This window comes from Nelumbo lutea, chromosome 2, assembly GCF_056320005.1.
Source record: "Nelumbo lutea isolate HS-2025 chromosome 2, American lotus-T2T, whole genome shotgun sequence".
In the NCBI taxonomy this organism is placed as follows: Eukaryota; Viridiplantae; Streptophyta; class Magnoliopsida; order Proteales; family Nelumbonaceae; genus Nelumbo; species Nelumbo lutea.
This window is the reverse complement of record NC_142685.1, coordinates 62,690,909-62,705,108: the sequence shown is the minus strand read 5'-3', so window position 1 is coordinate 62,705,108 and position 14,200 is coordinate 62,690,909. Positions and strand designations below refer to the sequence as shown.

The window sequence follows — 14,200 nt, the reverse complement described above, 5'->3', positions numbered from 1 at the left end:
ATTAATTATAATTATTTATAATAATATTATTAATTATTTCATATAAATTTATGAATTATACTTTCTGATAATAATTATAATATAAATAATTAACATTAAATATTTATTTTCAAAATAATTAATGTGTTAATATAAATATAGAATGATTATTTATTAATTACCATTATGAAAATATTTATTTATTATCATTAATTAACCATCATTTTGAATTAATAATGAGCAATATTAGTAATTAATAATTAATAGTTGTAATTAATTGATTAAAAGTAATTAATAGTAATTATCACATGTGTGATTGTAAGGGGCTTTGACATAAAATCATTACTTTTACATATATATATATATTAGAAGCCCTCTTCCCCGAGGACCCCGAGAAGCTTGCTCGTGAGATGCGACTTGCGAGGAGAAATCTCTTCTCAAAATTTGGGACGCGGGGTCTCACCCACTAGGTAGGTGCGACCCCAGTGAGAAACGAAACTTCTCCGGCTCAGTCTTCGTTCTTTTGCGAAGGTAAGGCCTTCGGTCATCATACCTTCGTTTCCATTTCAAACTATTTAAAGCTTTTTTGTATTTTCTTTGCCTGAATCTCTCTCTCCAGTCGAGCTTCAGATCTCCAAATGGCAAGTAATCAGATCATCGTCTTTCAGGATTTTCTTGTAAAATAAATTTCGGTGGAAGCAAGTTCCATTCTGGAATGACATTTGCCCTAACAATTCCATCATAGAAAGGTCTTTTTTTTTTTCATTTTTTCGATGAAAAACCGACTCCGTCGAGTCTTTTGTTTCCAGTAGAGAATACAGGGTTTTTGAGTAAACATAACTAGTTTCATCTTGAGGATGTTTTCCAGCCATTAATCAATTTTTTGATAAATTTTAATGTCTCAGAACAGCTTCTAATTGCTGGTTCCGGTTGAAGGGATCAGAGACGCCGATAGTTTCAGTTTTTTGGGTTAACTACAAACGTCCGGTTTTGAGTAGGTTTTCATTTTTTTGGATTTAACAAACTAGTGAATTCATAGGTATAGACTGTTCTTTTCGAGGAATTCCAGATTACCAGAAAGAAATCAACTTGTTGAGATTGCCATTTCTTCTTAAAATTTATGTGAGGCGTTATTATTATTTCTCAGTCAAACTTATCTGAGTTTGATTTTGCTCTTTCCGAAATAGAAATCCTGGGTATTATTATCTGATTGCAGGAAACAAGATGAGCTTTAAATGGAGGAACAGGGGTGATTGTGCCTAGAACTCTTATTTTTGTTGCATTTACCATTTTGTCAATTGCGAGGAGCAAAAGGAGGAATTTGAAACCTCGTGAATAAGCAGTTTATGCAAACTGCAAGTAATTTCTGGGTTTGGGTGGATTTGTGAGTTCTTAAAATTTGTTTTCCATTGCTATATTAATAGCCTAAAAAATCTCTTTCTTGTGCCATCTGAGTTTTTCCCTTTCCCCTTTTCTTTTGAGCAGCTGCAAGCTGGCCTCCAGACTTGTTTAATTGCTTTTCTTAGTCTGTTAAAGAGGGAAAGGGGTGCGTTTCTCTTGTCTCTTTAGCAATGGTTTGGCTCCATTAATGCAACCTATATTATGAAATTGAAGAATCCTATAAAATTTTCTCAACAACCAAACACTAGGAACAGATTTGATGGGATAACTGGTCTCAACAACCAAGCATAGTGTGGCAAGAATTAGAAAATAAATTTTCCCTTCCCATCCCATCCTTTCTTGGCAATCAAACGGATCATAAGAAAAATATTCAACCACTTGGGGAGCATTTGTGGCAGCAAACTGTCTTCCGGCGATAGCCATGGAAACTGTAAGTCCTTCCTTATCCTCTTGTTTTATTATCTTTATTTATTTATTGCTTTGTGTCCAATTTCCTTTTTGACAAAAACACGAGGAGCACATTTAACTACCATTTTGATTGTTCATGGTATTTGACATAAATACTGGGTTCTGTATAAGTGGATTAGATTCCGGTGCAACAATGAAGAAATGTCCCTTGATCCTCGTTGAACTAGAGTCCTTTATGTATGGATAACAGTAATTTCATACTGATCCGAAAAAGGTATTTTTTTTGTAATTGTGATGCAGAAGGATTTTCAGTAGTTGCATTTGATATTTTGCGTTTTAGTATTCCCCATGAAAAGTGAAACTCCTAACCTAATCAGTCCTAAACCCAATCCACCAATAGGCATCCATGCTATTCTGTTTCCCAAATCCCCTCCAATACATATAACTTCGTTAAGGAATTTTGGCTTTTGGTGATTTCCCTCTCACTGGATCTTCTCGTTTCACAAACTTCTTTACCTGTCCTCAACTTGTCTATCCTAAAATTGAAAAGGCTGTTGCTTTGGTGACTGCAATTCCTTTCTTTTTATTTTGACTATAGTTCTGAAAGAGTTGGGTTCAATTGGATTGTGCTATTTCGCCTTTTCTAATTTTTAAATCTATAATTTGCTTTTACCCCAAGATATTTCAGTGTTCCTTATCTGGGTTCAATTGAAATTCTTACTATTGCTATTGCTATTTTATTTCTGATTCTATGACTAAGCAGCCAAACCTGACCTTGCATATGGGACGGAATTCTTTTCTTCAACAAAAGAATTTATTTGTTTAGTAAGATGACACGAAAGAGAGATGAACCTCCTGCTGTTCGTGTATATACAGTATGCGATGAATCAAGGTGCTTTATATCTTCATTATCTTAAACATTCTCAATTTTGACATCTAAATCTCTTTAGAGTTAAGATTGTGATTAAAATCAAGGTATCAAGTTCAAATTTTCAATTAATAGAAATACTCATCCTAATATACTCCTTTTACAATTCTTTCTTTCATTCTATTCATTCCATATGATATAAAATCAGATTTTTTTCATGTTTTAATTGTTTATTTAATCTTTTCTTTTTTAACCATAGGGGTAAATTTTTTGTAGAGGTTAATTTAACTATTTTATCGAATCCCTTTTGTTTGTTTTGGTGTTTGCAGATATCTTATAGTTAGGAATGTACCAGCACTGGGATGTGGCGATGAACTGTTGAAATTATTTGGATCCTATGGGAAGATAGAGGAGTAAGTCCTCCATATCATTAATTATTAGATTCTATTTTTTTGAGAAAGAAACGACTAATTTTGAAATTCGTGTTGTCTGGACTTGAACACTGTGCCACCACTTGGCACTTGGCATGACACTGATTGTAATATGATAATGATAGTCCAAATGTCCAATCTTAAGGATCATTAAAGCTGTTACCCAATGTTGGTCTTTGGTAGGGTTGGCAAGATATGAATGTAACCTTTGGAACATTTTGTACAAAGTAGACACTCTCAGACCTAAACCTACATTGCCATGCTTGTCAGCTTGAGGTTTTACCATAGCTCCAAGCAATGTCCCCATAGACAAGTTTCATTACAAAATATTGGCACTTAGAACTCTTAGATAAGGTATAATGACAATGAGCATGTTTCATTCAGTGTTAGCGTTTTGGTTTTCCAAATTTTAATTTTATCATCTCAATTATTTTTTGATAGCTATTTATCTTCTCAACTATATTTGAAATATTATTTATGAATCTAATATCATATACATCCATGTAGTTGTGCCATCATTTCTAGAGGTTGACATGTCATATTTGCAGGGACCTAGTACTTGACAAGGATGCTACATGCTAACACAACCTGAATCCAAGTGTTTTAGCATGTATGGAGAACCCATCAAAGATAAATTATTGGATTGTAGTTTTGCATGCTGAATTATTGGAATTATAAAATGGTCTTGTGAGTAAAGGCTGCCATCAGTTGTCATAAACAGGCTATTTTTCACTTAAACTAAATGCATGTTATCTGTCTAGTTTTTGGTGTTACATAAAGGAGGTTGGGGGGGATTTAACGTTGATGGAATATTATCTTTTCCTTTCTGAACAAAAACATGCCTTGAAGCAGGGATTAGAAATTTTATTAAAAGTAAGGATAAAGGAAAGTTTTAGAACATGAGATTTGTGTCTGAGAGCAAACACATTGTGCAAAAAATTCTATAGGTTAAAACTTATCCGTCCATCCCTCCCAACAGCCAGGAGCAATATTAATTCGGTAATATTCCTTTTTTGGAAAAGAAATGATGCTCTCACCAAAAATTTTAATTTAGATGTCACCCCACTCTGAGAACCTGAAATTCTACATGCTTCTTTAGTTCTCTTGTGGAGGTCTAGTTGTCTAGAATGTTTTGTTTTCAACGGAACAGGAATCCTTAACTTCTAGTTATTTTCATGTCTCATGTTTGAATAATTCTTTGAAATAATTGAGTAGCTCCCTATGTCGGTATATGCTCTCTGTGGCCACCCCCACCTGATCTTGAAGCAAAGAAATTTGTAGAATGTCTACTCATAATTCATGCCCTTCTCATAGGGAGCCAGTTCCTCACTTGCTGATCCATTTCATTAAGGTGTCTTTATTGAATAATAGCAGGTGAAAAAGGTATAGGAGGAGGAGGTGGGAGAGCAGTATACAGCTTTGTTTCTTTTGTAGTTGGAGAATTTGGAAGGAAAGAACTAGTCAACATCTTGAAGGAAAAAGGAACTTGGATTCTATTGTCAAAGGTCAAAGGAAAGGTGGACCTTTTGCTCCATTTTGGGTCCACTATTTTAAGGAGTTTAGTGGTTTTGACTTTAATAGATTTTCTTATAATTGGCATTTGATCCATCTTGCAATTGATTAGGGAGAACAACCTTGTGTATGAGATAGAGAATAGATCATGCATCTCTTTGCATATGGTGGTTGGCCCTAACCAGGTCAAGTAGGGACCTTCCCTTCATGACCTACCCTATCCCTCCCATGTGAAGTCATGCTGTGGCCTATGCAAACCATCCATTGGATTGGAAATCAGCTGGATCAGCCACCTTTTTGCTCCCCTAGTCCACATTAGTTCCAGTTGTGTATTTTGCCTATATAATGAGGAATTTTAAGCTCAAATATTTCCCATGAATAGAGGTTGGCAAAAGTAACTGAATGCGGCTCATGCCACATTGAAGTTTGTCAGTTGTGTATGACTTCTTCACTTGACTTGATAACCATGCTGCCCAAGAGTACTAAAATAACCTTAATAGAAATGACTTCTTCACTATGACTTGATAAGTTTATGATGAAACCTTAATTCGAAATGATAGAACACTAAAATAACCATGCTGCCCAAGAGTACAAGACAATAAATAAAAATCAGCCAAATCATATTTGTAGTTGCTTGCATTCATCTGTATCAATTTCATGGGAAATTCCTTTGAGATTTTCCCTTTTCTTTTCTCTTTGTGTACTATTTGTTTGGTATTGTCAGTAGCCAATTACAAACCATTTGGCTTTGTCAGGTTTAAGCCCATGGATGGAGAAGACTGTGAGCCATTTACTGATGTTTACTGGATCAAATTTTTATTAGTTAGCAATGCCAGGTGAGTCTAATTAATACCAATATATGCTAGATCTTGTGACATGCTTCCTATGACATAGCTGGTACATAGGCAGACAAGTCCATGTTATTACCTTGCTATATTCATATGATGTTTTGTTTATTGAACTTCATATGCAATAAGATAATGTTATGGTGTATTTGAACTGCTGACAAGTTCTTTTGCAGGTTTGCAAAGAAAAAACTGGATGAGTTTGTTTTCCTAGGAAATCGACTACAAGTCTCTTACGCTCCTCATTTTGAGAGCCTTTCTGACACAAAGGACAAATTAGAGGGAAGAATAAAGGAAGTTCTAGCACGGATAAATTGTGAGTACTCTGAATGGGATACAATCCATAGAAGAAAGAGAGAATTTTTTTTCCTTTGATTTGAAGTTCTAATGAGATTTTATTCTTTCAGAATTTATCTCTAATTTATTTTATATTCCTAGTTGCAGTAGGAAGGTTGAAAGGGTCTTCATCTCAAACCCCAGGTGCTGTCAAAGAACCTTTAGTCTCTCCAGCTCCATTACAGGTCAACTACATTTCCGAAGGGATTAATTTTACCCAAAGGTAACTGCTGTTTTTTTGTCTTAATTTATGCTTTGCGTCTCTGTTTAGGAATGCTTCTTAGGTCTTGAAATAAAATAGTGTTTTCTCCTTGTGATGATTTTGTCCCTAGGGGGAATGAAGAAATAGAAGGGACTTCTGAGATGACAGACCCTCTCATCACAAAAGTGTCCTTTAACCAGGTATATTGCAATAGTGTGTCATGTTGTGTTTGGTACTTTACATGGATGTTTGTCAATTCCATTACAATATTAAACTTGGTTGTGGTCTCATCATTCGTTTAGATTGTGCTTTGTGCATTGCTATGTTGGACAACTTATGCCACTTTTGTTCTTCCTTGTGCTTTGATGAATGGTGGTAATCTATTACTTTGAATGCTTATTAGCAGTATTTGGCTCAATGTAGATACAATGGTCAATGTTATCAGGTCCTTTTGTAAATTGGCTAGGTTGAACAGTATTAACAACCAAAATCTTGGTCCAGGTTTGTATTATTATGTTACCTAGCAGATAATGAGTTTTTTGCGACATTAGTCTTAAATTTTTTATTAATTGGTCAAGACACTATTCTTTAATCTGACAGTTATGCTTTGCCCTATTTGCATTGTGACTAGAATGAACCTATATTTTCCTGATTGTCTAATCAATGGCCCACTTCATAACCAAGTCCCAAATGTCACACTGATTAGGGCTTTTTGGCCTTAAACGTCATTTACTATTATTATTTTCAGTAGTCAATGACAACATTGTGACTTTTTCCTTGGTCTAACAGAATCTATTGAATAGCCAGATTGTTCAACTTCCTGAACTAAAAAGGTTTTTTGTTCTTGGCATGTATAATCTCAGGATTATTTCCCAACTCCTTCAATGAATGAGACAGTTCGGCTGGTCAGGGAGAAGCTTGATAAGGTGAAAAAAGTTACCTCGTGAATCATGTCTCTTATTTACAACTTTTTGGAAACATCTTTTCTAAAAAAGTTAGTTCATTTCTTTCAGATAAAATCAAGTGGTGAACGTATAGTAGCTGAACCTGCATTGAAGAAAAAACGAGTGGACAATAGAAGAAGGATTTGATGGGATATTGGTGTCTACAAATGTAGTTGGAAATTCCCGGGGGAGGCTCTAACCCCTCCACTTGGTGTACTTTTCTGACACTGGTGCTTAGTGCAAAACCCTTCAATTATGGTTTTCAGCGACCTACATATCATTTTACGTGTAAAATATCCATTGTGCAGTCTCTTATTTCTTTTGAATGAATGTATCTGATGCGTTATTCATTGATTGTAATATTTACATTGAAGTAAATAAATGAATATCTCCCTTCTGTTTGGTTTTTCTTTTCTTGTTTCTGTAGTTGTAATAGGTGATTTGCAGGATGACTATAAGATATTGGATATTTCGTTATGGAATAAAAAAAAAAAAAGTTTACATGAAAAAGGGATTCATACAGGGAGAAAAATTGCATGGAAAAGGAGAAACAGGATAATATGTCAACATCAAATTTATTGTGGATGCGGCTATGACTAATAAATTCCATCATCATCATCATGTGCATGTCTAAGATACTGGGGCTTCTGACACCGGAAAAGATGAAGAGGCTGGCCTGAGAGAGATTAGAGGGAAGAGAGCAGAGAGACCCAACTTACTTTGTAACAAGCATGGTTTTTGAACCGCCGTTGATTCAGACGATCGGACCGTTTGGTCTGGGAATTGTGTAGGCAATCAGTTCAGTTTTATCCTAAATCTGGTTCTTGGTAAAAAATCATCGAATCAATCAGCCACCTGTTGATTCGGGTGGTCGAACCATTAATTTGTTCAATTGTTTTGATCTTTTTTAAATTTTAATTATTTTTTAATTTTTTAATTTATTTTGTTAGAATGAATTGTCTGTTCGAATTAAATGATTAAACGGTGGCTAAAATGATTTCGATTCCAGATCGTTTTTTTAAAAGGCAAGGGCAAACCCATCATAATGTAGAGTAAATGTAAATTTTGGGAAGATGGTCATTCCTTCATTATTTTAACAAGTTGCTTTAGTGTTGTATTAGCGAAGGTCTGACACTTTATTAAATATGATGCCCATTTGGTTTCTTCCCTTATTCACCAAATTTATCAATGAGCATAAATCGGCTTCAAACCCCTTTCGACAGTATAAAACAAGGTACCTTAAGGTCTAAACTAAAACAACGTACATTCTGTTCCTAACTTTTTTAGGACGAGGCCGATGTTAGTTGGGGGAGAAAGGAGATCTGCTCACAAGTGACAAGACCACGTTTACTTTACATCGTTTGCACAGCCATTTACAGTGTATTAGGTATATGTTATTTTTCATGGGGAAATATTCTCAACTGCAAAGGACTGCGCAAATAGTGTGAGCACTGAAACCAATTTCGGGAGAACACCACCATTAGATAAAGGCATAACGTACCCATACCAAGGATTTGAATGACCAATCGCTTACCAAATTTTAAAAATCGGTCTGGACACGGAACTATTTTGGGGACCGGTTCTTGGGTCAAATGGTCCGATCGTCCAATTCAAACTGATAGCTCATTTTAATTTAAAAAATAAAAATAATTATAAAATAATTAAAATGAAAAACAGTCAAAACCGTTGTCCGGGTTGATGAATCGACGATTCAACCACCCAGGTCTATGGGTGCTGACTAAATCAACGGTTTTGGTCCAGGAGCGGTTTTAGGATGAAGCAGAACTGATTCCGATTGCCTGACTGGTTCCTGGGTCAACCAGTCTCACCATTTGGTCCGGTTTTCAAAACCATGATATGAGGTATGACCAATCCAAATATGTCCAATTTGATGAATAGGCTGGACAGGCCAAATCATCCTTCAGTGTAGAAAAAGTACGCTGCAGGTCCAGTGTAGGGTAATCCTGGTTGACCCAGATAAGAAATCATTTTCCTTTCCTGTTTACTATATTATATATATGGTTGTAACTATTGATTTGCCCTATTATTAACTTTCCCATTGTAAAGTGTTCAAATAATTGTCATTTCCTTCTCTCTCATACATAGATATAAATATAAGTCATTAATTGTCAAATAAAAGTCATTTCCTTCTCTCTCTTAACAGCATGGCCGGTTCCCATTTATACACTGCTCTAGTAAGTGTGAAACACGGACGCCTACCTACCAAGGAGGAGGCTAAGTTCTAAATACAACAATTGGGACAAAGGAATAATCACCAAAACTCCATTCGAGTTTGCTATTTGCTCCACATGTATTTCACATTATCCAGGGATTCAGAACGCAAATTCAAGCAAAAGGCGATGAATAACATTTCTATTCCATATATTTGGTTTGAGCTTTCCAGGAGTCAGGACATGTACACCTGAACACTAGCAGTCTTTATTGACTGGCAGACAGGGCAGACATCAATAAACCCTTCACAGTACACACACAAGCACAAATGCCTGCAAGGCAACAACAGCATGGAAACTTCCTTATTTTTACATGCTTTGCAAGTCATCTGTTCCCTTAACCCTTGATGGTTAGTCCCAGATCCACCTGGAAAACTCAGTAGATTGTTCTGGTCAATGTAAGAGGATGCTGCATCATCTACTTCACTGTCACCACAGCCTTCCTTTCCTTGGTCAGCACCTTGTGCAATGGCCTGTTTGAGATTACTCTTGAGGACATTGACTACCGACTCATTGTACTTTGCTTGGTAGTGCCAGGATTGGGCTTCCATGGTCACCTGTTTTATTCTCTCAACCAGTTCCTTGTTCATCCTATTCATATTTTCTATCTCAAGCTCCTTCTCTCGCAGCTTCCTGCCAACTCCTTTTTCTATGGCATTCAGGAAAGAAACCATGTGCCTTTGCATCATCTCCCTCACTCCCTTTGCAATGTGTTCTTCCTATTTGATGAGAAACCAAGAACAAAAGACAGTGAGTTTGAATGGTAAAAGTGCAGAAAGCAACAATCAAACTGCCATCAAGTATTTACCACTTCATCCTTGCCTAAACTACAAAGTGAGTACTTATATATGATGAACATTGACCATAGATGAAAAACCATAACTTGCAGAACATGCAGCATAATGATACTGACACTAACCAAGGCAGTACTAATAGGCCAAACAATCTGATTAGATCAACACAACATCCACTAGTTGATGGACTTCTTCTGGCCTTCTTCGTTCTGCCAAAATGTTCATTGATCAACAAATTGGATGCAAAGTGGTCAGGTGAATATAATGTATAGTTGTACCTGAATTCTTATATAATCAAACTCTTCCTTCTGGCAATCGAGTTCAGTCCTGAGGCTGTCACCAAGGGACAGAATCACAGGAAGAGCTCCCGTCATATTTCCACTTGCAGAAGTAACAGAGGAGTTGGGTTCATCATCCTCGTATGACAACTTCAACCCAGTTGAGACAGGATTCAAGTTAGGAATGCTTGGAGACCGGTTAGTTTCATCTTGACAAAAGTTAGTATTCAAGGAGATTTGAAACCTTTGCTGCTTCAGAAAATCTTCTGTTTCGCTGCCTCTTTTTGTTGGCTGGTTCATGGGGGAGACTTGCTCATTTCCAACAAAGGTCACGGGATCAACACTGCAACTAGCTTGTACTGTGCATGGATGGCAGGTAATTTCTAAACAATTAGTCCAACAATAGAACAATCAAGCAGGACAGAATAAATTTACATGATGTTAGCAAAGCAGATTAAACCAAGGAGTGGAAAAGACAATAAATGTATAATAACTGCATGGAATACACCATATCATAAACTGATATTGTTAAATCAGAATCTGTAAATCAAAACCAAAAAACAACAAAAAACATATTTAGAAAAAAAAAATGAAACAAAGTAACCAAGAACATTGCTTTCCCTCCATCCCTATGCTATCTCCAAGTGGCATACTAAATTGACTATGATATTAGCTGTGGGATTTTCCTGCATTAGGGAATGGCAACCCATACCCAATTTGGGTTCTACCAAACCATGAGCAGGGTCAGATGAGTCGTCAAATGGTTCTCAAAAACTTGAATAAAGTTTTGTTACATACGCCATTCTTATGTATTCTATTTTTCAGATTGTTTCTTCAATTACATCAAAATGTGGCTTTTTAATTGTTAAATTTCTAATTTATCAATTTGTGAAAAGAAGGTAAATTATGTACATGGAGGATGTACGAGGCATCCCATTTGACCCTAAATTTCCTTGACCCATGCTTCTTGATAAGTTGCTCCAATCAAAGTTTACCAAAAAATAAATAAAAAATCTTTATTTCATGCAAGTTTGAGGTAGCCAAGATATCGGTGTTGCTATTCTTATGAATGTGAAAAATGTTGGACATCAAACATGAATGATCCACAACTATGTAACCCTATTCCTAATGGATTGACCAAAAATAGCATATGTTTAAAATTAAGAAAACCCACAGAAGCCACAGTTGTGAAATTAGTGTCATGCAAATATTTATATGTCCAATTAAAACAAATGGGTGTGGGTTTGAGGTTCCAATTCCAATTCAACCTCCAGGCCTCATTAGCACATACCAAATATTTATGGTGAGAAAAAACTCAAGATTAACAAACTGGACATATTGTCAGTGTTTTTTTTTCTCAAGTTCTAGTCCAATTACAAGTAATATCTTAAACCGAGTAATTCCTTGTATATAGGCAACATAACCCTAGGTTAAAAACTTAGGAAGCAAACATTAATTAAAAAGTAAAAGATAACAAATTATCATATAAAATTATATATCTTATGATTTTTGTTTGAGTTATAAAACATTAAATAATTAGAGAAAAAGAAACTAAATGGTAATTAAATGTCAAGGAATTGATAAATAATTAAATACAACACTTACAACCATCTAACCACTGAGAGAAAATTATAGATGCAATAAGAAAGAACAATCAAGAAAGAGTGTGTTGTGTGTGTTCTTTGGGGGATGCAAGGGGAGAAAACTAATAAATGATAAAGTCAATAGAGATGTAACTTCCACAGGACCAAACAGATATGAAAATTGTCAATAGATGAGACAATGGATCAGTGGTGAATAAGGCAGTCAACAATAACCAATATAAATATTCAGTCAGAAGGGATTTTCATGTTGGTAATGAAAGGGAACTTCTATTATTGTTGTGACTGTGGCACAGGTACAGGAGGTCAGGACTGGCATTCTGACGGGCACACCATATATCTTCTAAGTGGAAAACAACCTCTTCCCATCCATCATATTCTTATTTTTATTGGTACAATTATCAAATTTTTTTAAATTATCAGAGAATAAAATGGCAGTCAATACTTAAAAATAAGATGCAATGCACCAAGTATCAGGGAAGATGGGTTCCTTTCAAATCCCCATCACTAAAATACATGGACAAGGGGACATGGATGCATAAAGGTCAAAGAAACCTGCACACTCACAAGAGAGAGAAAGAGAGAGAGAGAGAGAGAGAGAGAGACATCCAACAGAACTGAACAAAAAAAAAAAAAAAGGACAAATACAGTCCAAAATAAATGCAACAGCTCATATGAGACCTACACCGGACACATGATAAGTTTCCAATGAAACAGACATAATTTGCTAATCCAATGAGGCACAAGAATAAGAAAATATAAAGAAAATTGGTTCTTCAGATAACTCACAATTTCCAAATAATTGCAGTTGAGTTGAGGTGTTAGAATCATACTGGAACCGATTTTCCTCAAGGAGAACAGGAAAGACTGGATTACTGCTATTACCTCCTAACATCTTCCTACAAGAAGAAAATCGTATCATCATAACAGAAGAATTGATTTGACATCTGAACTATCAGAGGCAGGCAAAATATCTCAAGTTTAAAGGCTTTGCGTGAGAAATACATGGGGACTAGTACTTAAAGCGAGATCTGCCTGAGATAGAAAGTAACTTAAATTAACAATATAGAACACCGAAAAAAACAATCTCAAGCTGTAAATGTAACATCAAGATAAAAGGAACTCAGACTGAAGTGGTGGAAAACTGTGTTAGTTTTGTTTTATAGACAGCTAGGAATTAGGATGTACTTTTGATGATCAGATTCAGATTCTTTTATAACTGAAGAATCAAGATACATTTAGAAAGCCCAGTCAAGAAATAAGAAATCTTGCTACCAGCTGTTCCGCTTATCAAGTGAACCCAATAAGATTCAATACTAAGTTGATAGAATATGTAGAAGGAAAGGCTAATTATAGCTACATAAACGGACCTACGGTTTTTGTTTCAACATAAAAGAAGCAGGAGGGTACTTACATAGAATTTTTTTTTTTCTTTTAACAATAAAATTAACACGATTTTAACAGTGGATATGGCTTTAAATAGAACGGATTGGCAAAACAGGATTCATGTAGCCGACCCCATATAGTTGGGGTAAGCCATGGATGATGATGGTGATGAATAAAATTAACGCGATCCTCAAATAAAATGGAAAACATGAAGACGGCATTAAAAAAAAAAACAGAGCCTCCGATAACTACCATGAAAACGCCAACGAAGAAATCCAATATAAATCTTACGGTCTACTTTAGATATCTGTTTATAACAGCCATCCCAAAGAACGAAATAATCATAATATGTAATTGTATTGCTGTTTTAGAAACGAAAGAAGAAATCGATGACCCAAAGGAACTTTACAAATCACCTAAAAAATATAACTATGTGATTCAGGACTTCATATATTCAGGAAAGAAGTAATTGCACCATAGCACCAATCCTCGAGAGTCGATCCCAAAGATCATACTAAAAAGACTCGAAAACATAGAAGGAAAAGAAGAAAAATCGTATATCAGCAACAACATAGAAACAGAACAGCAAAAACTAGTAAATCCAAATCCCTACCTCCAAACGTCAAGTTTCCCACGGAGATTCAATCGTGTATAACCTCTCCGGACATTGATCTGAATGGCAGAATAAAGAGAAGGGGAAAAAAGAAGAACAGTTAATGCACTAACAACACGGCAGATAGAAATTAAGATCGAAACGTAAAGCGATACGAATCTTGGAGTCGAATTTGGTTTCCACAGAAAAAATGGAATCCGTTACAGAAATAGCTTTCGGGTCTGAGGGCAATACTTGCGAGCAGAAGAAGGAACGAATAAGTTTCGGAATTCGGAATTGATCGTTTTAATTTTGATTTTATTCGGCTACGTTTGGCTGCAATGCAATATTTTGTTTGAAATGAAAATAATGCAAATTTTGGTTTAACTTTG

General features: G+C 35.5%; 2 protein-coding genes across 11 annotated transcripts; one reads left to right on the top strand and one right to left on the bottom strand.

Moving 5' to 3' along the window:
• The first annotated feature begins 341 nt into the window (after positions 1–341).
• LOC148871134 (uncharacterized) lies at positions 342–7,336 on the top strand. 7 transcript variants are annotated; one of them, XM_088973126.1, is made up of 10 exons: positions 342–510; positions 1,196–1,810; positions 2,552–2,680; positions 2,986–3,069; positions 5,355–5,435; positions 5,621–5,760; positions 5,889–6,003; positions 6,113–6,182; positions 6,846–6,908; positions 6,996–7,336. In XM_088973126.1, exons 3-10 carry the CDS (start codon positions 2,619–2,621, stop codon positions 7,071–7,073), a joined length of 693 nt encoding a protein of 230 aa, XP_088829252.1. In that variant the 5' UTR covers positions 342–510; positions 1,196–1,810; positions 2,552–2,618; the 3' UTR covers positions 7,074–7,336. The 7 variants fall into 7 exon arrangements, with proteins under 7 accessions (XP_088829252.1, XP_088829249.1, XP_088829255.1 ...); XM_088973123.1 differs by having other exon boundaries at positions 363–510; positions 5,883–6,003; XM_088973124.1 differs by having other exon boundaries at positions 372–510; positions 1,465–1,810; positions 5,883–6,003.
• A 1,935-nt stretch (positions 7,337–9,271) lies between these two features.
• On the bottom strand, positions 9,272–14,200 carry LOC148871133 (BOI-related E3 ubiquitin-protein ligase 1-like). 4 transcript variants are annotated; one of them, XM_088973120.1, is made up of 5 exons: positions 14,064–14,200; positions 13,830–13,888; positions 12,620–12,729; positions 10,230–10,588; positions 9,272–9,876 (listed from the first exon to the last, which is right to left on the bottom strand). In XM_088973120.1, the coding sequence occupies exons 3-5, from the start codon at positions 12,723–12,725 to the stop codon at positions 9,334–9,336; spliced, it is 1,008 nt and encodes a 335-aa protein (XP_088829246.1). In that variant the 5' UTR covers positions 12,726–12,729; positions 13,830–13,888; positions 14,064–14,200; the 3' UTR covers positions 9,272–9,333. The 4 variants fall into 4 exon arrangements, with proteins under 4 accessions (XP_088829246.1, XP_088829248.1, XP_088829247.1 ...); XM_088973122.1 differs by having other exon boundaries at positions 12,620–12,725; XM_088973121.1 differs by lacking the exon at positions 14,064–14,200 and having other exon boundaries at positions 12,620–12,725; positions 13,830–14,058.

Bases quoted from the DNA above. Each gene is read 5' to 3' on its own strand.
- LOC148871134 (XM_088973125.1), top strand. From the start codon at position 2,619: ATGACACGAAAGAGAGATGAACCTCCTGCTGTTCGTGTATATACAGTA. The intron at 5,436-5,620 runs GTGAGTCTAATT...GTTCTTTTGCAG, and splicing joins TTATTAGTTAGCAATGCCAG to GTTTGCAAAGAAAAAACTGG. The intron at 6,004-6,112 runs GTAACTGCTGTT...TTTTGTCCCTAG, and splicing joins GGGATTAATTTTACCCAAAG to GGGGAATGAAGAAATAGAAG.
- LOC148871133 (XM_088973120.1), bottom strand. From the start codon at position 12,725: ATGTTAGGAGGTAATAGCAGTAATCCAGTCTTTCCTGTTCTCCTTGAG. The intron at 10,589-12,619 runs GTGAGTTATCTG...ATCCATGCACAG, and splicing joins ACTGCAATTATTTGGAAATT to TACAAGCTAGTTGCAGTGTT. The intron at 9,877-10,229 runs GTACAACTATAC...CTCATCAAATAG, and splicing joins TTGATTATATAAGAATTCAG to GAAGAACACATTGCAAAGGG.